Below are 27,591 nucleotides of genomic sequence, written 5' to 3'. Positions count from 1 at the left end.
ATGACAGATTGCAGCATGTGCAGGAAGAATAATGCCCACAGAAAACAGAACACCTCCGCCAGGGCTCTTGTACTCTATTGTGCTATAGCCTATTTACAGGCTTTGGCTTTAGAGATGATCTGCGGTTTGTCTTACACGGGCACAGGTTTGTGTGTGGGCTGCACACGCATGGGGCCTCCTCCCTCCTGCCGATTGCAGTGGGGACTCGCCTGCTGCAGGAAGACACCTGGAAACGCTCAGCAGCAACGGTTGCACTGGTATTGAGCCCTGCTCAAACTGTGGGATAAACAGAGGATTATAGCAAACACCAGAGCCACAAATCCCATACAGTTTCTTCAGGGCTTCTCCCATTACTCTTGCTGCCAAATACCACACAGCAGTTATTTTGCTGCATTTAGCGGCTGCACTTGATTTCATGTGCTATTATAAATGTTACCTAAAATGCTTTAAAATCACCGATCTATTTTCTTCTTCAGAAAGTACTTTATTTACAAAGGGCAAGGCAGCCAACTTCGCAAAATTCTGTTGCACTGCTGTACTACCAAAGGGCAGCTAGGACACAGGACCTTGCCTTTCCTGCATGGAGAAGCCCCCGCTGCCCCTGAAAACTGGCAGGTATGGGGGGTTTATTTCAGAGTGGTGAAAACCAATCCACGTTTGGTATATAAAATTAATTTTAAAAGAAAATAGAATTAGAGGACCTGGCGGGACGGGCCTAGGCCCAGCCCCCAACTTCCCCCGCCCCTCCGGCCCGCGCGGCGTTCCGGCAGGGAGCTTTTCGCGCCACAGGGCCAGGCCCTTGCAGCTCCACAAATCCCACACCGCGAATAGGATAAAGAAATGGGCCTCCGCACTGGCCCCTCCGGGGACGTCCCGGGAGACCTGACGAGCTCCTCAGTAGGGGTTGGGGGACGAGCGCGGGGCGATCACGCCGGGTGCCCGATCCCGGGGGGTTGACAGTTGTATCTGCCAGGACGCGGGCGGCAACGCGGGAAAGGCGCCGCCGGGCCCCGCCCCCCGCGGTCCTGGCCGCTTTGGCGCGAACCTTCAGTTCCCCGAGCTCGCCCCGCCGCCACCAGCATGGCTCCGCCGCGCCCGCAGGTGAGGCTGCCCGCCGGCACCGCCGCACGGCCGCAGGTCGCTGCTGTTGCTGCAGGAAGAGGGAAGGCTGTGGCGCTTGCAGCCGCGCTCTCCTGGGACTCTGCGGGGTGTTGCGAACCGGGGCAAGCCAGGCTAAGCCACGCTGCGGGAGGCTGGCGGGGTCGGGCGGGGAGGCTCTTTGGGCTGGGAGGCTCTTTGGGCTGGGCACCCCGGGGAGAGCGGCGTGAGGGCAGCCCCTCCACGCGGGCCGGCAGCCTCGGGCGCCCTGCCCCGCCGCGGTGCTGGAGCTCCCCTTGCCCCGCGCATGGCGGTGCCCTGGCGCGCCTGACTGGGGTAGAGGACGCGCCGTAGGAGCTGCGCTCGGAGTCGGGCTGGCGGCCCGGCGCCATGCGGCCAGTGCCCCCGCACCTGCCCGCCTCCCCAGGGCCGAGTGCGCGGGGGTGACCGTAGGACGGTGGTGTGGCCTTAGGGCGGGGGCGCGGCCCCGCGCGGCAGAGACGGCGGGCGGAGGGGGCGGTGCAGAGGCGGGCAGACGGCCCGGCCGCGTGTGTGCGGGGCGGCACCATCTTAGCGGGAGGCGGGAAAAGCCTAAGGGCACGGGCGTGTCTATCTAGTGGCCGTCCACCGGCGTCTGGGCTGGGCTGCCCCGTGCCCGAGGCCGTCAGGTGCCGGCCGGCCCGCCGCTGGGGATCTCCCCGGCTGGGCGCTCCCTCAGCCGCGGCGGGAGACACCAGGAGCGGCCTCTTGTGTGTGTGGGGCCAGGCCCGGCCGCCGTGCTGTGCCTCGGCAGCGCCGGCGAAACTGAGCCGAAAATCCGCGAGCAGAGCGGTGCTGGGAGAGGACGGAGAGCTCGGAATTCCCCTGGGTGGTTACTGTTTAAGCCCTCTTTGTATTATACAGAGTTTGGCCGTTTCGGTGGGCCCGTGAAGCGGTAGCGCTTGTGGGTGCTGCCGCCTTGGCCTTTGGGTCGATGATAATCTCGGGAGATAAAATGGGTCATTGCCGGGAGAAACATTCCCTGGGAAAGGAAAAACTGAAGCCTATCAAAAAGGATCTTTCAAACCGGTGGCAAAACGACCAAAACAGCAAGCTGCTGTGTCTAGAATAGTTGTTTCAAATCACTTGTGGGTATGATCCGTTGGCCCTTCCTGAACAGCTGCAGTGTATTTAGCGTTTGCCTCAAACTGAAAGCAATAAATCAAAGCAGATCTCTAGGCACTGTTCATGTGCTTGCATTTTTTTCTGTCACTGTCTATGAAGACTGGGGTATGACATGATTTGTGTGTATATTTCCACTTGTCTGTTTGCACAAAAGAAGTGTTCTTAAATACTGAACAAAACTCATCTGTAACAATGATCGGAACTGTATCAGAGTAAAAACCCATTCCCATTTCTAACTCTGGGATTTATTTCAAAGCTGATGTTAGTTATGCTGACTTGCATTCAAGATTGTTAAACATCCTAAAATGTTCAAACCATCTAAACTTCAATAGAAGGATATTCTTAAAAGCTAGTATGCTACAGTAGGTCTCTTCTTAACAGTGTTGCCGTTGTCATTTTACAGCGCCGAGGTTGTTTGGGAAAGAAAAACTTCACAGCCTTCCGAAATACAAAACTGATTCCCATGGAAACATCCTCGTCCTCTGATGACAGTTGTGACAGTTTTGGTTCTGATAATTTTGCAAACACAGTAAGTACAATACAAGAACAAATAAAACTGTATGTGCAGTACTAGTAAAGCGTGCAAAAATGTAAATCTGGTAAAACTAGTAAATGTTTGGTGAACAATTAAAACTACTTGCTCTGCTTATGTTTTTGTATAGTAGTTATAAATCTATGCTATATGCTGTAATTTCATTTCACTCTTCACTTGTGCTTCTAGGTGGTAATTTTTGGAAACAGATTAGCTATTATTTCTAGCCTTTGAAATGTCACCTAACCTGCCTGGTAATTTGCAACTTTGGTTCTGAAACTCCTTGTTAAATGCCTTAACTATGTTTTTTCCTTATTAAAAAAGCTATTTGCTTATACTGCACTTGTAAATGTGAATAATTTTCTGTACAACTTCAGTTAAAGGATATTTTATTCTTCATAGAAATGCAAATTTAGGTCGGATATTGGAGAAGAACTGGCAAAAATTTTTCATGAAGCCTCTGATGATGAATCTTTCTGTGGCTTTTCAGAAAATGAGGTTCAAGATGCGTTGGTAAGACAGCTGATTTTAGTTTGCATTTTTCTATTTGCACTCTTACACATTCTTAATTGAAAAATAATGCCAGCTTCAGCTTGACTCAAATGTTTAGGAAAAGAAGCATTATTGCATTTTACATACAGTCTAAGTAGCCAAAGTTCAATTTTCTTTTTGTCTCCATAAAAACCACTCAAGATTCTGAACTTTACAAGTTCAGAATAAAATCTGCCATATACATTTTGAATTATACCTCTTAAAACTGTCCTTGCTGGATGTTCCTCTGTTGGACCCTAACATTACTGGTTTCCTCAATATGAAGTGTTAAGCTAGCCCATGGACTCCAGCAAACCTGAGAAAAATCTCTGTGTATTTTGACATGCAGTCAGACCTGCACTCTGGCAGCATAACATGAAATGCTGTGTGCCTTTAACAGTAGAGAAATAGTGATAGATGGTGAAATCCGCCTTCCTGCTTTTCCTTGACATCAGTAAAGATCGGTTTTCTTGCTTAAAATGACCAACAGTTGGTGTTTAGAAGAGAAAACAGAAGTAGTAACATGTTTGGCAAAACCCAGGTTTGTCATAACTTCAGAACATGCTGAGGAATGACTAGAAAATAAAAATGTCTGCCTTTAAAGGCAGTTCTCTTTCTCACACCACACAAACTACCTTTGCTGTTAGACCTGCCAGTAACAGCTAAGTCTGCTGCAACTGAAACTACAGTCCCTTTTTGGATGTGTTGCAGCAGTACCATGTGGCTCTCCCTGAGGGGTTTTTATCCCTGTGCTCCCCTCTTCTCTTGCCCTCCCTCCTAAAGTGCACTAGAGCACTAGGACTGGATGTCTAAATTTCAGCCAAATAGCCTCTTTTACCAGCCACAAACAAAATATTGTTGACTGTATTTGATTGCAGAGTAACTCCCTTGGACTTAAATGCTTCCCTTCTGGTTTGTTAACAGAAACTGGAATCGGATTCAGAGGAGAATGATACAAGTGCAGAAAGTGAGGTAGCTCAGAGAGGGCGGAAATGCTCTGTTCCTCTAAAAGTAGCCATAAGGTTTCCACCTCGAAGATCGGAGAGGAGGAAGGGTGAGATAGAACCTCTTCCCGAAACACCAATGCCTGCTTCAGATTCAGACTCTGACACTGAAGACAAGGGTGCCATGTTTTTAGAAAAAAGAGCTTTAAACATAAAGGAAAACAAAGCAATGGCAAGTATTCAGTGTCTCCCCAGGGACTCTCCCTTCTTCGCCTCTCCCTCTACTCTGGGGGGACCTCTTTGGTTAAATGAACTGTAATGGGAGTTTATGTGAGTGCATTAAAAGGAATTTGCATTCCTGATATGTACTTCTGATACTTTATATTCACTGGCATGTGAAAATGCATAGGCTGCAAGCCTAACATAGTAACTTTGAGCATTTCCAAATTATTTGCAGTCACTAGAACATAAATAAGACATAAAAGTAAAGAGTAGAAGAATGACTGCATTTCGTAAAATTAATTGTACTTCTAGCCAATTGCCCTAATAGTTTGTAATAGCACATAAACACCCTTTTAAGCCTCTACTTCATTTTTCTTTCTCTTGTTAGCTTGCAAAACTAATGGCTGAGTTGCAAAATGTTTCTGGTATCTTTGGTGGGAGAAAGTCACTGCCAGCTGTCAGTCATGTGAGTATAAACTTACTGTATTTGTCTTTAGATTTCCAAGAGTCAAATTCTGACTCTCAATTAAAAAGCTTAATGAACTCTGCAAATCAAAGTCCAGTCAGAATTTCACTGCTTCCTAAAACAGGTATCCTCATTCTGTAATTTTCTTTTGATTTGTCACCGTATAAAGCAGAACAGATTAATTCATAAGGGTTAAGTGTCTCCACAGGCCAATAAAACTAAACAAGGTGCTCTGTAAATATGTATTTATACAAAGGCTGGAGATAAGGGGGACAGCTCAGACTTTAAAGCTCAGGCCTGAATATTCTGTGAGTTTGGAGCCTGGCGTTGAGACTAACCTTAAAGAAGGTTGGGTTGTGAATCAGCAGTGTGATGCATTTTACTGCTGGTTTGTTTGTAAGGTGGGTGAAGTTTAAAACAACACTAAAAATCGTAACTTCTCATAGACAGGGGTTCTGCTGCTACATGGGGGAATTACTGTATCTTATACCTGCATAGACACAAACTTGCTTTTGACTGTTTCTCTGTGATTAGCAGAATGCCTGAGATGAATTTGCCTAGGATGCTTTTACCTTGTGTTTTCTGATTGGGACAGGGATAGACATGTCTTTGGGAAAGACAGAAGAAAGGCATCTTTTGGGGAGGAATTCAGCAGGGACTGGAGCTGTCTGGGTTTTTGCCTGTTTCATTAGAGGCTTTTAAACTTTACCAGGCACCAAAGCGACTTCCAAGGCGTTCATCACCCAGATATGCTTTGAGGAGGAACCCAGATCGAAGTTCTCGGCCTCACACAAGGTCCAGGTCCTTGATTGAAGGTCCTCCTACTGTTTTACCAGAAGAGGAAGAAGATGACCAGTACATCTTAGTGAGAAGAAGAAAGGTGTCTGATGAATACCTGGAGGTATGATGAGGGTCTAATTCTCATGTCGTGGGTTGTGAAGGTGGTCTTTTATTCCTTCAAGACAATAGCAATTCATACAGAGTTGATGAGGTTTATCAGTATGCCATGGCCTTGGAAGAAGTACAAAAAATAACATATTGTATGTGTTCTCCATCTTCCCTCCCTTATCCTTGAAAAATCACTTCCTCTTGCACTCTAGCAGGAATTACACAAGATCAGTAGCATCTCTGCACCTTGAAGGTGATCAGTGAACGTGCTAAAGCTGCATTCATATCATATGTCTGTGCAAACTTCTGTTATATCTTGTTTAAATATATGATGGGTGTTTACGGCTTTGGCATTGCTGTGAAAATCCTCACCTTTGTAGAGTTTTTACTGAAACTAGTACTAAAAGTATCGTGTCTTTGCTAATCAGCATGAAGCCCGATCTCCCAGGAGGGGTCACCGTGGTGCCATGGCTTTTCCACACATTGTGCGCCCAGTTGAGGACATAACAGAGGAAGAGCTCAATAATATTTGTGGATCTGCAAGAGAAAAAGTATATAACAGGGCCATGGTAAGTATATTCCAGCTTTGTGAAATGTGTACTTTGTGAAGCCATTTTCTTGTTATTCCTTGCTTGTGTTTTAGCATCAAATAGAGCAGACTCCCTCTCACTGAGAGGAAGGATGTGATTTTTGGGAGAAAGATCTTAAAGTGTCCTTTCTTATTTTTGCCTGAATTTGTAGAATGGCCTTTACCAAGCCAATTAGCTTGCTTTCACTCTGGAATACTATCAGCTTTTCACTCTGAACTCTATCACCTAAGTGATACCAGCCACGGAAAGTGATAAACAGACACTGAAGATGTTGTGTTAAAACAGTCTTGTTTCAAACTTACAAGGTGCTTTCTGTTGTTGGATAAGCACTGCTAGCTGCAAAAGAGATTTTGTTAAATGCTTTATTTCCCTAACTAAAATGCCATCTTTAATGTCTTGTTTCTTTTTCCTGGGTTTTAGGGATCCACCTGTCATCAGTGTCGCCAAAAAACCATTGACACCAAGACAAACTGCCGTAGCCCTGACTGCGTGGGAGTACGGGGCCAGTTCTGTGGGCCCTGCCTCCGCAACAGATACGGGGAGAGTGTCAGAACAGCCCTGCTGGATCCGGTAAGACAGTTCTGAATGTTGGCTTTGTTGTGCTTAATGTGAGCAGCCAGGTGTATTGGTTACTCATAGTAAGAGTTTTAATAGGAGAACTGCTTACAGTGCTGTAGTACATAATGCAGGCCTAGCTTGATTCAACTTGAGTCGCAGAACTTTGTGTTGTGTAGAACTTGCTGTATTTACTACTTCTGTAGCTTTATTTGCAGGAGTAAAGTATGAGAGCAGAGCAGTGGCCAACATATTCTTGTGTTTGAGCATCAAAATAGTGTTCGCTTTTGCCTTGCATTAGTGCTTAATGCCCTATGGAAAGGTTCTGTGTTGTGTACAAAGTGGTGCTCTTATGGGCTGTGGTGTAGGAGTTAAACAGAGCAGAATGCTTCCTGTGGTTGTGCAAGGCAGGCAAAGGAGAGTTTAATCCCCTACAGACTGAAGAATTTGTACTCTTGCACTGGTTTAGACAACTTCTGCAGTGCTGATGTTTACTGCAGAACTCAGTGTGGAGAAGGGCACTCTTCTTAGTTCCGGATGTGAATGGTATCTGGCATTGCAGTTCACTTAAAAAGGCTTGTCTGTCTTTTGTCTAGACATGGAGGTGCCCACCATGTCGTGGAATCTGCAACTGTAGCTTCTGCAGACAAAGAGATGGCCAATGTGCAACAGGTGTCCTGGTCTATCTGGCCAAGTACCATGGCTTTGACAATGTCCATGCCTACTTAAAAAGGTAAGGATACCATTGTGTCAGTGACATGGTTGCTTTAAGTGGGATAAGCATCTCAAAAGTGGTGAGTAGAGCTGTCCACATCCTAGTTCATCGGGTAAATCTCAAGATTGGTCCATTGCCTTCAGAATCTAAGATTTTGACACATATGATTTTTCTGATACACTGGTTCTTACTGAAAACAAGTGGTATATCCACTCTGTCTTTTGGCTCTCAACTTCAATATGTTTACTGTCAGGGCTAATTGAACTAAACATTTTCAGTGTTTTGCTATAAGCTAACTCATGTTTCTACTTGTCTTTCAGTCTGAAACAAGAACTTGGAATGGAAGACTGAAGCTGTGACTGCCTTTAAATTTCATACTCTTTCACCAGTGTCATATTATTGCCTACAGTGAATTGTTTAATCAAATGAGATTACAAAGTGCCTTCCTTCCTTCCCCTTTTGGGTAAAAAAGGATAAAGGACTTTCATTTATTTCAGTATAAATCATACTTGAGAAAACTGTTTAACGAAGGTCTTCACCCACAGGCCATTGTTTTCTCTTTAAACAACTTTGCAAAAGAGGTAATATCAATATCAGTCCTCGCTTTCATGCTGGTAACTTCTTTTTTTTTTTTTACCTGAAAGGAGATGGGGCTTTAAGCCATTAGTTTCACTCATGCAGCAATCTGTGCTGCAGGCTTACTTATGCTTTGAAATTGGTCACAAAAAGATAGAGATATTCTGAAAACTCAGGGCACTTTTCTCCACAGAACCAAACAACCAACTTCTGCAATACAGACACTTACTAAACATTAATGATCAATTAATCAATTTAGAATTCTCTAAAACAGCAGCATGTTCTTAAGTTCAAAAAGGAAGTTTTAAAAATTGCAGCCAAGCAGTCTCCAAGCACTAATTTTTTTGGTTTTACAGAGTACTAAAAGTACACATTGGCCATATCAAGGGAGGTTCTCTGAGCGACTTTTGCAGCAGAAGCAGTTTGAGGTGGCACTTTGTATTTTTGGCCACTGCTGAAAGCTTCTACAGCACTAGTGCTGCCTGTTGGTGACAACAATGTGAACGTACTGGTACACATTATGGAGTGACCACTGTCTGAAATGGAATGTACTCTTTGTTAAATCACTGTTTTGGTGGACTCTCCTCCCTGCTCTTGCTGCAACTGCAGAACTGCTTTGCAGAATCAGCAATGGTCCTGGGAAAGAGGGATGCCTCCAGACGAGGTCTTGGCTACGTAGGGGGGGTAGTGGTTCATGTGGCTATTGGCCAGCTACAAGTGGATGAAAGGTGGTAACTTGTTTAATTTGTCAGGGAAAGTGGCAATGCATGTTTCTGTGTCTGGCTCCATGTGATCGTGGAAGGCTATTTCACATGATGTTTATGAAACAAGTACAGCATAAACGGAGCTGAAGAATTCCAATATGCTTTGTGCATGGTGTCTCCTGGACACTGCTGTAGAAAAGAAGGTGCCACGAAAATTGCATCCAGAGAACCACAAAGTGTAAATGTGCTTAGTTTGGTTATGGAAACTACTGTGTAATCTTTATGTAAGGTTTAGAATGCTGTGTTACAAATAATGTACAGTTCAATAGTAGAAGAATCAACTTGGGTTTAGACTTCTCTGCTTGCACAGTACTTGCTCTGTGTGTAGTCATAATGATCCACAGTTTATTCCTTTCTGGGGATTGCATAAGTGTGTGTGGGAGGGGAAGAGAGAGGAATTTAGAAACAAAAGATATTTATGTCTCAGTCTTGCAGTTATGTTTCATAAATCATTTCTCCTGTGGAAAATCTCCTGTCCTCTCTTGATGTGTTTTTATAGTGTGAATAGCTCTGCAATCTGAGGTGGAGAGTGCTCTTCCGTCTAGGTACATTTTGTGAAGAAGGAGCTCATTTTAGAAATACATGTTCTGACAGATAAAAGTTTTTTTTTTTTGTTTCCTCCTAATTGCTTGGCTTTCCATCTGATTGCTAGAGTGTGAAAGTACTGTGCTAAAAGCAAACCCTTGTGTCATATTATGGAGACTGCTGTATTTAGATTTACTCAGATCTTCAATGTTCTGTATAACATGTTTTATTTTGAAAATAAAAATTTTCAGGTTTAGACTTTTTTGCCTCTGAACTGTTTTTAAAAAGCCTGTTAGAGCTGCACCACCTTTCAGGTAAAATTATTTTGGGAAATAAAGGAATTGGTTGCTTCCATCGTACCTGGGGGAGCAGTGGGACTTGGACATCTTACTCTCCCCAGCCATGTGTCCCTGAACCAGGCTTGCTCTTATATTTATGCTGCTTGGATTGAATTGTGTGGTACCCGGTGATTAACTTGTGATGGTTGATATACAGAGTGCTTAGTTCAGGCCAGATACAGACTTTAAGCAGGTGAGCTATGTGCTTATTCTCCTGGTTTTTTTCGACTTATTTTAAACTAGTGCCTATATCCTGAGATGACAAGGATGAGAATAAAATTTTGGACACAAGTTGAAGTGAGATGCCTGCTGTTTAATTTTTATTTTTTTTCCTAAACAATCTCTAAAGTTCCCTCAGGAGCTCTTTTCTGGAGCAGAGAATAACCTGAGGTGCCTTGATTGCAGGCTGATGGTGAAGACTGGTTTTGATACTTGTGCTGCTTTTGTGTTGGCATAGCTGGGTATAAAGACAGGAGTTATATGAGACTGAGGCAGAAGATTACACAAAGCTGGCCTGTAGTGAGGGGAAACGGGAAAGAAGTGATCAAGCAGATTGACTGATCTGTCTCAGATACTCTACTGGTGAAATCCTCATGTTGTTACTCACCTAAAAGATGTGTTTAGATGCCTTTCATCACACTGCTGGTGATTTGAGAATAAATTCATATATAATTGTGTAGGACATTAGTTTATGTTTTATGTGATGATTTTGGGGTGTCTCAATACACCTCTTTCCCAAAGTCCCTCTACCACAGCTACTTGGGTACTGTTGATATTAAGTTGAAAAATAGTTGAAGAGCTCATGGTTGATAACTGCAGTGAATGGGCAGCAATTTAAGAAACTTTGTGAGGAAAAGATCCTAACTCTTGTCAGCGTCAAAACCAAAGATACATGGAAATGAACAAAGCTCATGTGTGAGGTACAGTGACTGCTAATTTATTACTGAAAAAGGCTGCATGACCTGGCATTCCCTCACTGCTGTCAGCTTTAAAGCCAGCTGATCTTGTGCCTAGGTCTAATGAAACCACTTTTTTTTTAAACTGGTATAATAAGTGAGTATATAGTATATACTGATTAAATCGGCCAAAACCTCCTTATTGTCAGAAGATTTTCTTAGAATGATATATATTAATGTGTAATTTGCTTCTTCCCTGTTTCACTTGCTTTTTAGTTAAGCCAAATGTTGAAGCATTAGGTCTCTTCAAATGCTGAGAAAAGGATTTTTGTCTTCCTTGCCAATTAAGCAAACTTTTTTCATTATATGTTAGTTACAAAAACAGCATGGCAGTGTTACTTCACAGGCTGAAGTAGCATGCACTAAACATTCCAGAGTAACACACTCAGCTGCTTAACCAGCTATATTAGTGTAGGGAACTGCAATGGAAATCTAAAAAAAAAGTAGGTATTAGCTTTGGAAACTATCCCTCTTCCTTCCTAGCCTCATGTGCTAATAGACCTTTATTTTGTCTGCCAGTAACCTAAAAACGTATTTTGAAGAGAAAAGCACAGAGATGGTAATGTACCAAAGCATCATCATTTGCTTGGGTAGGCTAATGGGACAAAAAAGGGCAAAATGGTGGCATCTAGTTAAAGAGTGGCATCCAGTTAAAGAATGGCCTCCTGTGTTCCAGGGTGAGGGAGCATAGCTGACTTTGAAACCATCTGTACTACACTATGCATCTGAAACATTCAGCAAGAGAGTCACCCACTGACCTCTGCTGGCATAATCCAGTTTGTTCTCTTACGCCTTTTTGTGAGTGCAGCTCTTGCATGGCTAATGGCATGAGCAAATGTGGAGATTTTGGAAACACTTCCTGCTGTTCTTTCATGTTCATGGCCTCTAAAGCAACTTAAAGTGAGTAAAAAGATACAATTTTCTCTGTCAAGTGTAGGCTGGCCAGCCTATGGGTGCTAAACACCAGCACCCAGTTAATGCTGGGCTTTGTTATAGATGTATATGCATGTATGGGCTCCAAACACTGAAGAGGGGACAGCACCACCCTTTTATGCTTGGGTCTCACTCCTCTTCCAAGTGATAATCCTGGGGCTCCTAACCCCACAAACGCTTTAGGAGTGGCAAACAGTAGGGGAATTGTATGTTTGAACTAAAAAATGTAATGATGGGTACTAGCGGTAGCAGTCCTGAAAATGGGAGGTGAGAGGGGAACTAGGAATCCTATTGTGACTGATACTTATAAGAAGTTGTGGATATTGAATTTGTATGAAAATATGTCTAGAGCATAGAGCTACAGTCATATTAAATCAGATCTACTTTTGCTGTTTGGTACAGGCTTTCTTCCAGGTAGTACTGATCGAGCTCTGATCGCAAGGATGGCAGACAGTTCTGTTACATGAAAAAAATAAACCAGAAGTCATGGTATGATCAGGATGGGGTAAGAAAGCATTGTATCCATCTGTCTATTAGTAGTACTTTAATGGTGTTTGTACTAATCACTTGAACTAGAAAAAAAAGCTGAACAGTAGATCCAGCTGTGTTGAGACCTCCTTATACAGTCTTTCCATTTGAGTATGTCTAAAGGTAAAACTCGTATCTACTCCTGAAAGCAGATACAAAATGCTACTGAAATTAGAGATTTGTGTTTGGGCTCGAGTTAGTTTTACATCCTGTACCGCCAACATCCTTGCAGGGAGGGAGAATGAAATTATGTGCTCAGTTGTGTCAAGAGATTTAAGTAAGAGAAGCCTATGGCAAGCATCGCCACTTTTAGTCACATATACAGTAACAAAGCAACTACCAGCACTCCTTTTGGCCTTGCTTTACCTCTTTTTAGCTTGAATGCCCATGCAAAAGTGGTTCGTGAATTGCTACGTAAACTTCACAATTGAGTGACACTAGGGCTGAGGGTGAGAGGTCTCCCACAAATAAAAATTGTTATTCATGTTTTCAGAGAATTAGCAGTTATGTCTCCTCCCTGGATATCCAAACAAACTCCTGCTTGAAAATAAAACTACTGGAAAGACTATACTGAAAATTTAAACATTTTAGACTTCAGAGATATTTAGATGTTTTGTACTTTATTATATAGCTGAAGTAAAACAAGTTCAAATGGTGCCAACCATTTTGTTTAATGCCTTGGAGCTTCACCATCTTTAGATATGCTCTAAAGTTCCAGGTCTAGAGGCTTAGCAATGTTCCTACTCAAATGTGAATGAACATAGGCACTCTTATCTTACATGATTCTCTTCTTATATAGCTTATTAGCAGAATTTAGCGGTAGGAGACATCCTATTTCTTAGTGCTTTTGTGCTATGGGGGTTTTTTTTTGTTGTTGGGGGGGGTTGGTTTTGGTTTTGGGTATTTCTTTTTGAGGCTGGTTGTAATGTGAATACAAGTGATAACAGTGAATCATCAGGAAAAAAAAAACCCTTTGGAAATAAGCCAGAGTCAAATTCTTTTCTCGTGCTCTGTTCAATCTGCTTCCTCTTTAAAAGAAAACTTTCACATTAGCAGAAAAATAAATGCTTAGCCAGAGTTCTTTTTGTGTCCCTTTCAGCAGGGAGAAGGGAATGAGTGTGCTGAGCTCAATGCCCATGCTGGCTTCCTCCTGCCGTGGAGAGTTAACACTCTAAAAGCTTTTTCTTCCCCCTTTATTTCTCTTTCCATTTAATTCTTATGAAAAAGTTGTGATGTTACAATTTTAGTATTGGAAACCAAGCACAGAGTTTTGTTGTGAGGAACTGAAATGCTTTGATATAATCCTAATTTTTTTCTGGGTGAAGTAACCTCTAGTTTTTAAATGGCTGGTGTGGCTAGAAAACAGCATCTGTACTACAAAGCTCTGAAGAGCACCTCCAGCAAATAAAAATATACAGTATACATGATATCTATGTGCCTGTTACGGAATACAGATAGAGTGTTCTGTCAAAGCCTGCTGGTATGATCTTAAACAAGTCACTTTTCCTGTAGCTGCAAGACCAAAACTGCATTCGCTCACATAGCTAAATTTGGCTTTAGAAAAAATTAACACTCGAATGTTCTTAACGTAATTACAATTAATTTTCATCACGACATGCAGACTTACCCATAGCAAGGAATAATGCTTTTTTTTTCTTCTGGGTAGCTACTAGGCACAGACTGGAGATACACATCCTTTTTTCTTGCAAGCAGAATTAGTTTATTTTTTAGGCTCGCTATTAAGTATATAATGCATTACAGCTGATGCAAGGGAGTTGAGAGTACTGCAGTCTGTTAGTTACTTTTTTTTAATTCTCACCTGATTTTCCAGTTTCCAAAATCTCATGTCTAGCATCTGATTTTTTTTTTCCAGTTCTGAACAAAAGTTATGGATGAGATGAGCAGTTTGGCTGTTATCAGGCTTAACTAAGTTGCTAATTAAGCCTGACTGCTGAAACCTAGCTTCTGTTTTCCCCTGTACGGTTGTCACATTATACTTTTAACATATTGGGATCCATGGGGAAATGTGATTCCTGCCACCCGTAAGAGAACCTTCGCTGGGTTCCTTTGCACCTCCCAGTATGCCACAGCTTGCTGTACAATGTGCAAGACAACATGGATTTTGTAAAAGGGATTCTCAGAAGTCCCTACGATAAATGGATTAGTTTGTACAAAACACTCAACTCTTCTCCACAGTTAAAAACACCTCAACCTTTTTCTGCTTCAATTTCTGAGCAATGATTTCTTGGTGTTTGCATGGCACCTAAACCATGTGGACTTTATCCCTCAGAAAAGTCATTGGAGAGAAGAGAGGTACTAGAAGTGGCAGACCAGGGCGCGGTTGCTACTACTTTTACCAGTAGTTGTACTGAGCTCTGCAGTGCTGTGGTTAGTGTGTTTCTGGGAGAATACAAACAGGGGAGAGAAGCTGTCTTGTAGTTGCTCTTTGTGTGAAGATCATTCAGCAAGTGCCACCAAATCCCACCACTAGTGAGATGAGGGAGGTTATGCTTTGTTTGACAGCCTATCTGGAAACACAGGTATTTTTCATCCAGTGTTGGTGAGACTGAGGTTCCTCCACATCTGTCACAACAGAAAGGTGGGTATAAAGAGACCTTATGGGAGCAGATGCTAAGTGTCGTGAAAGAGAAGTTATAAAGTGAAGCAAAAACTAAGGTGGATCTAAGTCTTGAGGTCCTATGTAGAGTTAATTGCCTGCAGTTTACTTGGGGATAATGTATAAGGGGAATCGTTGCATGTTGGTGAGAGCCAAAGGGGCTGATGACATGCAGTTACAGGTTGGTAACTGCACTGTTCTTGTTCCAGTGAAATCTGGTGAAGGCCAAATCCCAGTTTGGCCACAGCAAGGACACAGAGTGGAAGACTGAGCTAACAATCTCAAGACTCCTCGGGTTTTCTTAATCTAAACAATCAAGGGGAAAAATGCAGATCATTCAAGAATGTCCATTAAATAAGAAAAAATCCTTCAGGTATATGAATTGCCCCTAGCGACCCTAGGTTTACCAACACCCGTTTTTCTTTTCCCCTAAACAAAAGTCTTGCTTAAAGAAAAAAACTGATGTCACAGGCCAACAGTGATATTCATTGATATAGATAAATTTACTTTAAAATTATTTAAGTAGCTTGAGCTAGGGAATTGGATTTATTTAATATAGTACCATGTAACCAGGTGCAGAAAACGTTCTTAGATGACAGAAATGTAAAGGGTTTTCTCCTGGTGCTGAGCTCCTCTGATGAATTTCCTAAGACATTGCCAATGCATGTCTTTTGTTACAGTTCAAAGAGGTTTGTATGCTAAAGTCTGCAATTGCTGAAAAAGGGGTAAATTATGCTGGAAAGTAAATATCATTTGCAGCCTTGATTTGAACTATAGGTTCATGTTCAGCATATTGCATATTTCTTTATTTTTCTTAAACCTGTAAGAAGAATATTTAATCTGATCAATTGCTCTAAAAGCAAATGAAACATAAGGCATGATTGTTTGTTCATGTGTTAGTTCTCTGAGATAAAATGCTTTATTGTATCCTGCTAATACATCCGAAATTTTTTGGTATCACTGCTTTACAAGTCAGAGACTCCAGGCTAAAGCAGGCTGCTTTCTTGAGGGCTAGGAGAGACATTCATATTAGAGCACTCCTTCTTAACCTCCAGACAAACCCTTTATCTTTATTAATGTGCATTATTTTAGTTTTTGCAGCAGATATCCCAAATTCTGTTTTGCCATCTACTCTGTGGCAATTGAGGCTTCAGAGGGTTGGCTATTTATTGCTTAATAGCCATGGATAAAAATACAGTAAATTCTTTACAAAATAAAAATCAATACTCACTGACATACTGCATATTGAAGAAAATAATTGTTTATGGCACACAGCTTAAGCTGTTCTGGTAATCACGTTGAAAAATACAATATTTATTCATTAGATCAAATTTAATGAGGCCTCCTGGCAGTAATTATAAAAATTACTGTAGCAGTAAATTACTAATGAGTTGTGATGTGCTTCCTACCTGTGAGGAAGGACTGGGGGTTGAAAAAAATTGATATCCAGACAACACTAGGGAGGGTGAGATCTTGAGGCTAGGAGTCAAGCTCACAGCAGCGCGGAAGTTGTTCACTGCACCGGAATGGTTAAACTGAAAAAAGAGAGAAAAAAAATAGCAGAGAGACTCATAATCAGGAGTTTTACTTTAAATAGAGGGTAACTCTAGATTTGTTTCCAAACCAACACCTATAGGCAAGGGAACAATGTTATCAATGGAAGGAAGAGACTTCTGTACATCATCTTGCTACAAAAGCAGCTGAGGTGACCTAATTTACTGTAGGAGATCTTAGGCTGGGAACAGCTTCTTGCTTGTTGTAATAAAGTTTCATGCAAAACGCAGCAAAAAGGACAATGTTTTCTTGGTGCCCTTAAATCTGCAGAACAGTCACCTAAGATGTAGAGCTAAGACAAAGGTTGAAATCCCCCACCAGCTTGCTTTGATGCAGGGGGGTTTGACCTGAATTTCTTTCTTCTGAGACAAAGCTTTAAGGAATGCAGAGGCTTTTGGTAGCAAATGGTACACAGTATGAATAACAGCAAGGCATAAAGTTGTAAAAATTGTGTCACTTCTATCAAAGTCCAGGTTTCTGCTGAGTACAGGGTGTTGCTGCAGTAGCAGAGGCTGGCTAGAGAAAGGGGTTCTGCTGCATGCCAAAATTAATGCAAAAGTGCATTGGCATATAGTTATGTTTCTATCTGTAGCTTGTGGAGGTGCCATAGATTTGACAGGTGGCCTTTGGTATCGCAAAACAGTGAATAGGCTAGCTTTTAGCAAGTATTTGCTGCAAAAGATTGATTCTGGGTTCAAACATCACTCAAAATCAAATAGAAAAAGGCTGTGAATTTTTATCTCTCACAGCACAGAACTCTTAAATATACTCTTGGGACTTGAAAAGGAGTGGGAAAATCTAGCACGATTTATCTCCTCCTTATACTGGTATGTTGTACTAAAAGGAACCACTGGGCAATGGATACGTCCAGACACTCATACATATTGTGAAGTCAAAGGGGAGAAAAGAGTGTCCACTCACCCTGAAGTCATCTTCCAAAACCCTTGACAGAAGCAGAAATGCAGGTCCCCTGCATACAACCTGCTTCTGTGCAGAGATGCTGGCTTTTGTGGAGCTATGGGAAGCTGAAAGTGCCCCTAAGAGTCAAGCATTACATTACTGAGCCTGAAAGCCTTTATGGCTTTAGCTTCATACCTAAATAAATGTATACACTGAAAATGCATACAAAGCCTCAGGCAAGCTCATCAATGAACAGCAACAGGTCAGCATACAGCAGGACTATTTTTGCAGTTACCATAGTTTCAAGAAAAGGTTACCTCTTTGTTACCCCTTTTAAAAAGCAGTGGTTTGCAGTGGTTTAGCTAATTCATGTTATCTGGCTTCTTGTTATTGAAATAAGGCAAGAAGAGCTTTTGCCGTGATGCAATTACAAAAACATCTCTCAACTACCCAGAAATTAACCTTATTTAACTTCATTACCACAAAATCCACAGACCTGCTCTGTCTTTGCTGTTATGTCACACTGCAGAGAAAACCCATCTGGTTTTGGCTGTGAAGATGGTATCTCGGCTGCTCGAGTGCTTCTTTTCCTAGCACTGCCATGCGTTTCCTCAGTGACCTCAGGAAATTCAGTGTTCCCCTGTTTCTCTTTTTAAAGCATGGAAATCCTCTCCAGGCTTTCCCTTGCAGTCTGGTCCTGTCTGAAAAAGAAAATAAAGTGTGTTTTTTTTATTATTAGCTGAACCGAATTTGGCAATGGACAGATGTTCACTTTGCATACAGCTGTGCTGGCTGGAGATACATTTTTCTGTCTTTCTGGAGGCTAAATTAACACTGATAGAAAATTCTGTGGTCTTCGGAGAGAAAACACTTTAGAAATAGGAATTATTGTGGGTTGGATTTTCAGAATTGCTGTCAGCCACAGCTGAAATCAGTGGAAGTTGTGAGCTGAAAAAACTGAAGCCCTGAGCTACAATAGTTTACATGAATGTAGAAGTTGTTAGTGGCTGGCACAGGATTTTGGATCAATCTACATTAAAAGCTCTCAGGTAAATACAAAAAGTAGATGTGGTAAAATACTCCTATTTGGTTTTACGCTTTGGTTGTTTTGTGACCTGTTTTTTTTTTTTTAACTGCAGAATTCAGGTCTGGGAAGGCTACAAGCTTTCACCACAGGCTGTCTGACTATTGTCTCATGATGCAAAAGAGGTTTTCAGTTAGTATCGTGAATTCTTAGGGAATCTTACAGTGGCAAAATGGGAGCAATTTACCCAGTGTTTCTTCTTCTACACCTACGACATTAATTTACTTGTGTGGAGGGGGAATACTGTGAAACTAAAACCAAAAACTAAATAATAATGATGAAGCTTTTAAGAGAGACTGTCTCACAATCTGACATAAGTAGTAAGATTGTTGCTATGCACTATTACTATAATTAAATTACATTATGCTATTGCATTAAACTAATCCGCCAGTAATACTGTACTTAGCAGTAAGATTTTGTCACATAAACATTATGAGCCTTTAAACTTCTGCATTTTGTCTTACAAAATCCAGGGAAAATACAGAAATTGGAAGAGCAGAATATAACATGAAAAGCTATAGCTGTGGAAAAAGGCCAGCTGGTTCAACATGCCAGTCCTTTTAAAGCAGGTAAGTAGAGTGTTAGAATACATTTACCAAGGGTGGAACATGAGATGCATGTGTGAGGAGCCTGCCATTACTTTGAAAATGTTAGGTACCGATCTAAAAATTCTCTTTCTAGCATTTTGCCAAACTTCAGAACACATAAGGTTAAATCAGAAGCTGCTGAGAATAAACTGTTAAGAAAAACATGCAAATAATAACTGAAATGAAGCTGCAATCTTTTATCTAAACAGAAGCAGAAAAGGAAGGGGACTACAGATCACATAGACTATGATCAGTGTAACAGGGCAGCTGATCAGAGGAATGCAGTCTTTACGACAATGTTACCTTTTGCAGACCCAGGAAGCAGAATAATATTTTTCAAACTGAAGACTTCACCCCCCTCGTAACTGATCAAACCATCGTTCAGACCAGCAGATCCTGTCCTCTCTCAGCCTGGTAAGCTGTTGTGCATTTATTCTGGTGCTAGTTCTTTTCCAAATGAGTTACTGGTGCTTTCATCCACATCCTGTTGACAGCTATCCCTTTCTCACCTTTGCAAAATACAAACTGTGTTAATTGTTCCTTTTTGTTATCATGCACAATTACTTGGATTTTAGCAAAAATTATCACAGAAAATGACAAGCAGATTTCTGTCCCTTTGCTTACCTCTCCCATAGATAGCATGCAAACACTGTAAACTTACTGTATACCAAACTGCTGTAACTGGCACTACAGCATTTGCTCTCCTTCCTAAATTTGCATCTGCCTTTAAATGTTCACTGAACCATCTTAGTCTGCAGTCCTTGTGATCTAATTGTGCCCACAATATGCCGGGATGGACATGCTAATCATTAAGGGTTCAGATGTATACAGGGGTCCTCTTCCAGCTCCTGGGGGTAGGAACACGATGAAAATGTTATGAGACTTTATTAAGTCTTATAAGACCACCACCCCTTGCCTCTGGCAGCCTCAGAGGTGGGAATTAGCCTTTACAGGGAGGTTATCATCCGTAATACATATTTATGCTGTGTCCATCGTGTATAAGAATGCTTTCAGTAAAACTTAGGCTACGCTGTAATAATACTTTGCACTTCTTTGTTGCCTTTCATCTGAGCATTTCATTGTGCCTTTAAAAGCTTTCATTAGCTAAAATTCACAACCCTGTTGTGCAGTAACTGTGCATTAACACCTCCACCATATGCAAAATACAGTTCAGAGAAGCAAGGACTGGTGTAAGTGGTTTAAAAAGCTGGAAAGAATGAGGGGGGAATTGAATTGATTATTCCCACATCTATGTGCTAGCCCTGTGGTTTCTATCTAAAATTCTTGGATTGATGTTCTGGCTGCATTCTGCTGCATTTTTAAATGCTGATGTGTGTCAAATTTAGCATTGTTTCAAAATTCTGCAGACATTCATTTGCAGGTTCATTTATTATCTGCTGGAAATCTATCCTTTATAACTGGATGCAGATATAACCATGAGAGCGATATAAGTGCCTGTGGAGCTAGGTATGTATTTTCAGTATTGTTAAGCTACAGAGTCTAGTTTCCCCAGGATATGTATGACTCTTGTGAAAGCCAGTTACACACATTCACGAGAAGAGAATATGCCCCTAAAGCTACAATGTCCTTCGTGCATAGCCTCCAATCCTCTACAAAGCTTACATTTCACAGGATTCAAGATTATTGGTTCTTTTGGGATCAATGAGAAACTCACCACCCATCTCCAGTATCTCTGAATTACAGAGCAGAACCAGATCAAACACAGAAGAGTTCCCTCATTTATCCTGCCTCTGTAATACATCAGAGTGTGTGCTGCATTCATTTTGTGTAGGCGGGCTGGTGTCTAATGTGCTCTGTGAACATATTTATAAAGGATTAACCTGTGCCTGGTGTTCCTAAAAACTGATTTAGTTAAAATACATGTTTTATTCTACTTGTCTCAACCATACAAATCATTCCTGTTTAGCTTTGATATTAGTCATTTTTGCTGTAGTGTAATACACTGCACATTATCAGTAGTCCTGCTATGTATGACAGGTTTTTTTTTTTCCCAACCAATACTTCTTAGTGCATTGTATCATCTGCATCTGAGAATTTTAACCTGCAGTGAAAGTGTTCACGAATAGAATGTGTACTGCTTAGCAAATGCTGGAACATTGAGGGTTTGAAAAGAGTGTTCTTGCTTTCAAATTGTTTAGAAGCAAACTGGGTGTAGAAGGTCAGGAATCACAGGTGCTGTGAAGGACCTAGATGCACTTTGTACCTGGAATACTGTGTGTAAGCTCACACACACTGACCTGGCACCTGTCGTGCTAGGAAGCATCCAGTAAAGCGAAGCTTCTAGGCTGCAAACAACTGCAGCCCACCCCTCCCACCTGCTCCAAGTTAAGTATGTATGTTTTAAAATATTTACTTGGATACAGGCAATATTTAGATATTTATTTTGTGTAGGAGAAGGATTAAAAGGAAATACAAACTAATAGCTTGGCAATAGGGAATTCTGACCCTCATCTGCAATATGTGACCATAGCTCCAAAATGTTAAGGGCAATTTGAGAAGCTGCCGACTACAAACTTGAGATAAAACTGAAGAAGGGCAGACTTCTGATGAAGGATTAGGGGTAATTTATGAAAGTTATCAACTACAGGGAAAATGATCAGAATAAACACTAGAAAACTTGTTACTTCAGATGTTTGACAGCCAGACTTAAGGTTTCTTCTCACCTTGATCTTCAACCTGGAATTCAGGGCTTGGTTTGGTTTTGGTGTTTTGTATTTTTTTTTTCAGTTTGTATCAGCCTGTACTGGGATAGTAACTATGTGAAAAATCTCATAGAGTTTTCAGTATCTTCTGATGGAAAGGAATAGTGGTAGTTGATTAAATTTTTGCTGCTTTTCTGATTACCATTGAATTCAAGGAGTTTAGCTCACTTTAAATTCTGTTCTTGATACCATGTAGGTACACTTGTGTGTTAGATATTATTTGTTGTACCATTAGTCCATCTTATCTGGATATAAGAAAACACAAAAATCAGTGGGTGTAGTGGGGGGAGGAAGATTCTTCTCAGCAGCCCATCAGGCAGTTTTTCTAGTTAATTTTCTTCCCCATTGTTTGAAAGGAGCTTGCAAATGTTTCTTTTTCTTGCCAAGACAGTGGTACTTTTGCCCTGGCACACATTATTGGGTTTTTTTTCTTTTCTTGTGTTTTGAGTGCAGCTGAACAACAAATTCCTCTCTGTTTAACAAGCAACTTCCTCATATTAAAAGTTTTTTCCAAACTGAAGTATCTTTTTTTGATTTCAGCACAGCTCTGCATTTGTATTTGTTAATTAAATACTGACAAATAAATAACAGCAAGTGCAGCAATATTGTGTGCTTGTGGGCTTTCAGATCCAGCCCCTCTGGAACCTGTCTGTCTGTCTCAAGGAGCCGCAGCAGCAACTGTGCTTTGAGAGGTAGCAAGTAAGGCAGCAAGTCGGTATTCAGGAAACAAGAGTGGCTCCCTCAAAAGAAATCTAACCTCTTTTCTGCTATTCCCTGTGCATTAGACTTAGCAGTGCTCTCAGAAATTTTGATGCAAGTTACACCCATTTCACACTCGTCCCTGAAACCTAGATAATTTTAAGTTTTACAGCAGCAAAATAATTTGCTGCCTGTTTTCTCACCAATGCAAGAGACTTTCTTTAAGTGGAAGTTGGCTCATTGGAGGCCATAGGAGGACACGGATAGATAGATGGATGGATGTGTGTGTACGTGCATCTGGAGTTCTTTTGTTCTCTCCCTGTTAGCTTTGACTGGTAAAACAGCCATTTCAGTAATTTCTTGGCTGGCTTTGCAGGGAAAAAAATCTTGGTCTTTGGTGCTCCTGGAAGAGAGGTTGTCATAATGTTGCTCCCCCTCTTGACTGACAGACACCTTTGCGAACACACAGCATGTTTCATCTCAAAGCACTCGATGAATATCCTTAACCCCCCCCTCTGGACCAGCCCACCTCTACTTGCAATGCTCCTTGTCTTTTCTTACAGGATTGCAATCCCTGCCTTTTGTTCCTCCTTCTCAGGAGTTAATACCTCCCCACCTTACAAGTCAGCAGCAGATTCTGTCAGTTTAAAACCCCAAATAACAAACACTCCTACCCTGAAGGCCTTTTCCTTTCAAGCATGTATTTTTCTAGCCTGCAAGGGAGTCAGTGCCATAACCCTGAGTTTTCAGGGAATAGTTTCTAAGCCTGTATCTGTCTATCATGAATATCTTCCAAAGAGGGAATGAACATCCTCTCTTCTGGCAGCTCCTACATTTTGTGGTTTCCTGCCCCCCCTTCCTGCCCCCCTCCGCTCCTTATATGCCCCTGCATTTCATCCCGTCTACATGTAATGTCTCCTTTCAAATCCTCATTTACTGCTGCTGTCACCTCAGCCTGCTCCAGCCGTTGCCTGTCAATGCAGTCACAGCCCAGAACCCAAACATTTCTGCCTCTGTTAAGGCATCCCACTGTTGGTCTTTTGCCAGAAAGCTGGATGACCTGTGACACAAGTTTCCAATATTTCTCTTCCATTCACACTCTATTTCCCTATCTGTTGGATTTTTTTTTTTAATTTCTATGGCTTGAAAAACAAAGCATCAACTTGGTTTTTTTCCTTTTACCCCATTTAACATTGCTGGCATCACATTCCCACCTTTCTCGCTGATGTCCTTTTTTTTTTTTTGGCAATGTTTGGTATTGCTTCTTGCTTCCTAACAAGCTGCTGTTAAGAAATGCTAGACATACCTGCCTTGGGGATAGTTGACTGTCTCTAAGCTAGAGACAGGAGACTGCTGGCTCAGGGGCAAGAGGCGACTCCTCCACAGAAACATGAAACACTGGGTGACATATAGGGTGAGTTTATAAAGGCAAGCATTAACAGAATTCATGTTCATTTCAGAGACATAGAAATGGATCCTGAAGATAAACTGAAGATCTGAGATTATTAGGTGATCTGACAAAATCTCTGTCATTTAATCACTTGTGTTTGCTGTTTATGACACATTTGCTGAGCCCAAGATGCTTAAACTGTGCACGTATTCAGATTTTTTCCATTTACCTCCTCACCCTGTCCCACCTTAGTTTGAAATGGCAACTGATTAGAAATCAAAGGGTTTTTTTCTGACGTCTCAGATGGTGGCACATCAGGTAGGTATATGAGATGGAGGGGTTTAAAAACGGGGAGGATAAAACTATCATGATGACTGAGGCCTTCTTGTGCTTTGCAGCGTGCATAACAGAGTAGTATAGAGAGGATGTTCTTCCCTGAAGGAAGCTCATGGCTCCTGCTCCGAACAACAATTACTGTGGGGTTTTAGACAAGACAGTGATTCAAGTTTTGTTTTCAGTCTGGTTTTTGTGGTTTTTTTTCATCTCCCCAAACCCAAGGGACTGATGACCAGGCAAAGCTGACCCCTAGTCATGTCCATGCATAATCTCTCTGGTGCTCATGGCAGACCTCCCTTTCACCTGTTCTGCAGTCCAACCCCATACATGCTCTGTTCCAGCAGGGAGGCTGTTTTGGAACCCAGCTGCCTAACACAGTGTCACAGCAATGATTTTGCTCCCTGGTGACTCACTGCATTTTGCACCTGATGGTAAAAGATAACCTGTCACCTTAAATCCTACTAGTTCTGCAAGACAGCTTTTATATAATCAGTGGGTACTTTTACCCTCTTTTGTCCAAACATGAGTATAAGGTCCAGCTTGATTCCCCCGTACATTTTTTTAAAGAAAGCAGCTGTGTCATCCTTCAGGAAAACAGCTTGTAATTTAGCATTACTGCATTATATCCCCTAGGCAACGCTTCTGTCTTCAGGACATATATTTATCACAGACATCACAGTATCTCTATGGTGGTTTAGTTTTCCATCAAGGGAAGCTAAAAGAGCATTTAATTCTGTAAAGCTATGATTGATCTTCACTACAATGTACCTCTGATGCTCTTCTCAATGTGTCTTCTGATGAACAAGATTTCTTCTTCCACTTTTGATCTCTCAGAAGTCTGTACTGATCTTGGAAGAGTGGGCTTGTTTTGCCTTCTAGTGCTACCTGTCTTTGTGCTTGGCAGAGCTTTCCTGTCCTTTGGTCAGCTCTCCAGTCCTCTAACACTCCATCAGTCAGTGGCTCTTTGCCTTACTCAGGAGGCTCCTGTGGAGAGTTGAATGTGTGTCAGCAAGTAAATAATCTGCCAGCATTAGATGGCTTTCACTTCTTGTTTACGGTTTCATTTTTAGTATTACAAAACAGTTGTGGAGACTAGGTAGAGGGACACATCTTAAGATACGTTCAATTAAGATGAACAGAAAAATGATGGCCCCACTACTTGCTCTGAAACTTTTCTATGTTCTTAATGCAAGCTGTTTTGTTAATTGCTACTTCTTCTGATGACCATTTCACCCTTGATCTTAGAGCAGTACCGTTCTATTGTTACAAATTCTGATCCCAAAAGACACGAGAAACCAAGCTTGGTCTTCTTAGTAGGAGATACTATGTACTACAGCACTTGTCAAATCTATTTGATCAATGCACACAGCTTGAGACAAAAGCAAGCAAGGAAGGAGTGGGAATGCAAATTCTAGAGAAATCTTTCAAAGCCTGCAGTAATTGGCAAGGTAAATGCAAGGCTCTTTCTGCTTTTCATAACACTGGTAATATCAGTTTATGATAAAAAGCTATTCTGAGTTACACAAGAAGGTAAGATATTTGCCAAAAAAATTCTTTAGTTTGAATTCTATTTTTTTATGATGGACATGAAGTGCCATCCATACTGAATGACTGTTGGCATGCAACTTACCACTGAGCAACTGTATGTTGATGGATAAGCCAGTCTCATCCAAGTGTCAGGAAGATTATCAAAAAAAAGAGCTGTCTGTAGTTGCTCCATCTCTGAGGAGATTGCCAACTTACCCTAACAAAAGAAAACATTAGTGTGCTATTTGCGTCTCACAAAGAGACTGTGATAAGATGACATGATAAATGATAGAGGGCTTTTTTTTCCCCAGTAAAAACACATAAGGTAGCTAAATCATCAAGTGTAAAGAATATTTTGGCTCTTGCAACTGGGGTGAGTAATTTATTTTTTAAAAAGGGGAAACAGTCAGAAAAACAAGAGTGTAGGTTCTGGGTTTTCTGTATTTCTTAGAATCACTCTAATTGCATTAAGTAATTATATGATATAGTAATTCATATACACACGCATGGAAGCACCCACCTACGCATATGTACAGGGAGAAAATGATAAAGGGCCAAATTACTAACTTGCTTTCAGATATCCCACAGAAAATTGTACATGCAATCAAGCTACTATTCTGCTGGCTTGCTTGCACTAATGGCTATTTGAATGCCCATGTTTTGTTACTCTGAATTAAAGATCGAAAGAAAGCTAATTTTTCAGGTGGTGAAAAAGGAGGTCCCTTAAAAATACTAGCCCTATGAATTAGATTTTCAGTACCTAGTTTTGGAGTGGTATACCTTAACTACAGCTCTGCATGCATATACCACAATTGTCTGTGTAAAATGCTAGCAAGCTACTTGGTTGCCCAATTCCATGATTGAACATATATTAAATGTTAGTGCAGCAGGTACATCACTGTTTGAGATTTCTAGATGTTATGAAAATTTGGCTGTCTATGGTTAAGAACGTTACATGTTGGTACTCAGCGCTTCATTCATGTTGAGAGACATTATTACCAAAAACTGCCAAAGATATGCAATGAGTTCCCCATGTCCCTCTTACCTCGTTCATCACACTCAATAGATACACAGTGAGATCAGGACTTGGGTGTTACTGATACTGCACCTTTACCTGCCGTTAATGGCCATCTCCGAATGACAGCCAAATGCCACATACTGATGGCATTTAACACAATGTGGACTGTGTGCCTTATCCAGCAGGGATCTATATGAAGCAGAGTTCATTTTCAGCACTAGAGGGTCTCTAAAGCATCAAACAGCTCCCTTCTCTCCTATGGATTGCCCAAAACACATGTGAACACACACTGTAACTAGCAGTTGTGAACAGAAGAGCCAAATTTCTGCAGTGGCAGAAGAGAAGAATGTCCCAACCTTACCTCCGTGTCTGCACTGGAACAGGAGTCAGACCATAATCAGGGGATTTGCATTTTGCTTCCCAGTACGCAGAGAAATATAGGATTTCAGTCTCCTGAGCAGTTTCATGATAATTTTTTTCACACAAATTAAAACAAATCATTTGATATATGGAGATGAGTTACATGTTTGGAGTAGGCAGCTTATGAAAGCACAATTTTTTAATCGATGAAATCAGAAATAAGCTCACCAAGTATCACTCACAATGCCTGTTACAGGCATCTACACTCATGCTGTTTAAACCCATGCATCCCCTGAGATTAGTAAAGCAAAGCACACATATCTTCAAACCTAAATTAAGTTCTTGAAGAGAATGCCTTACCTCATATATCAGCAGTCTCATATTCTGGAAAACAAATCAGCTTATGTGAGTAGCATTCTTCTGGTGTTTGGATAAAATAGCTGATCTCACTTTCTTCTGAAAGATTTTTTT

General features: G+C 41.4%; 1 protein-coding gene and 1 long non-coding RNA gene across 4 annotated transcripts; one reads left to right on the top strand and one right to left on the bottom strand.

Annotated features, from left to right (window-relative positions):
- The first annotated feature begins 595 nt into the window (after window positions 1-595).
- CDCA7 (cell division cycle associated 7) lies at window positions 596-9,826 on the top strand. Of its 3 annotated transcripts, none has more exons than XM_027678534.1 (10): window positions 596-615; window positions 2,666-2,791; window positions 3,197-3,307; window positions 4,250-4,501; window positions 4,880-4,957; window positions 5,670-5,858; window positions 6,274-6,414; window positions 6,856-7,005; window positions 7,587-7,723; window positions 8,026-9,826. In XM_027678534.1, exons 2-10 carry the CDS (start codon window positions 2,726-2,728, stop codon window positions 8,054-8,056), a joined length of 1,155 nt encoding a protein of 384 aa, XP_027534335.1. In that variant the 5' UTR covers window positions 596-615; window positions 2,666-2,725; the 3' UTR covers window positions 8,057-9,826. The 3 variants fall into 3 exon arrangements, with proteins under 3 accessions (XP_027534335.1, XP_027534333.1, XP_027534334.1); XM_027678532.1 differs by lacking the exon at window positions 596-615 and adding an exon at window positions 1,016-1,101; XM_027678533.1 differs by lacking the exon at window positions 596-615 and adding an exon at window positions 1,721-1,966.
- LOC113965318 lies at window positions 6,339-27,181 on the bottom strand. Its single transcript, XR_003533505.1, has 8 exons — window positions 27,122-27,181; window positions 25,846-25,959; window positions 24,984-25,199; window positions 19,371-19,576; window positions 17,893-18,097; window positions 16,352-16,477; window positions 14,683-14,908; window positions 6,339-6,382 (listed from the first exon to the last, which is right to left on the bottom strand). It is a non-coding gene; the product is annotated as an uncharacterized LOC113965318 (long non-coding RNA).
- Between the last annotated feature and the right edge of the window lie 410 nt (window positions 27,182-27,591).

This window comes from Neopelma chrysocephalum, unplaced genomic scaffold (assembly GCF_003984885.1).
Source record: "Neopelma chrysocephalum unplaced genomic scaffold, ASM398488v2 Primary Assembly neopelma1_44, whole genome shotgun sequence".
NCBI lineage: Eukaryota > Metazoa > Chordata > Aves > Passeriformes > Pipridae > Neopelma > Neopelma chrysocephalum.
Note: the sequence above shows the minus strand (reverse complement) of the source record. Positions and strands in the feature narration are given on the sequence as shown.

Excerpts from the sequence above, each read along its gene's own strand:
- CDCA7 (XM_027678532.1), top strand. The coding sequence starts at position 1,081 with ATGGCTCCGCCGCGCCCGCAG. Across the intron at positions 2,792-3,196 it reads CTGATAATTTTGCAAACACA|AAATGCAAATTTAGGTCGGA; the intron begins GTAAGTACAATA and ends TATTCTTCATAG. Across the intron at positions 7,006-7,586 it reads GAACAGCCCTGCTGGATCCG|ACATGGAGGTGCCCACCATG; the intron begins GTAAGACAGTTC and ends TCTTTTGTCTAG.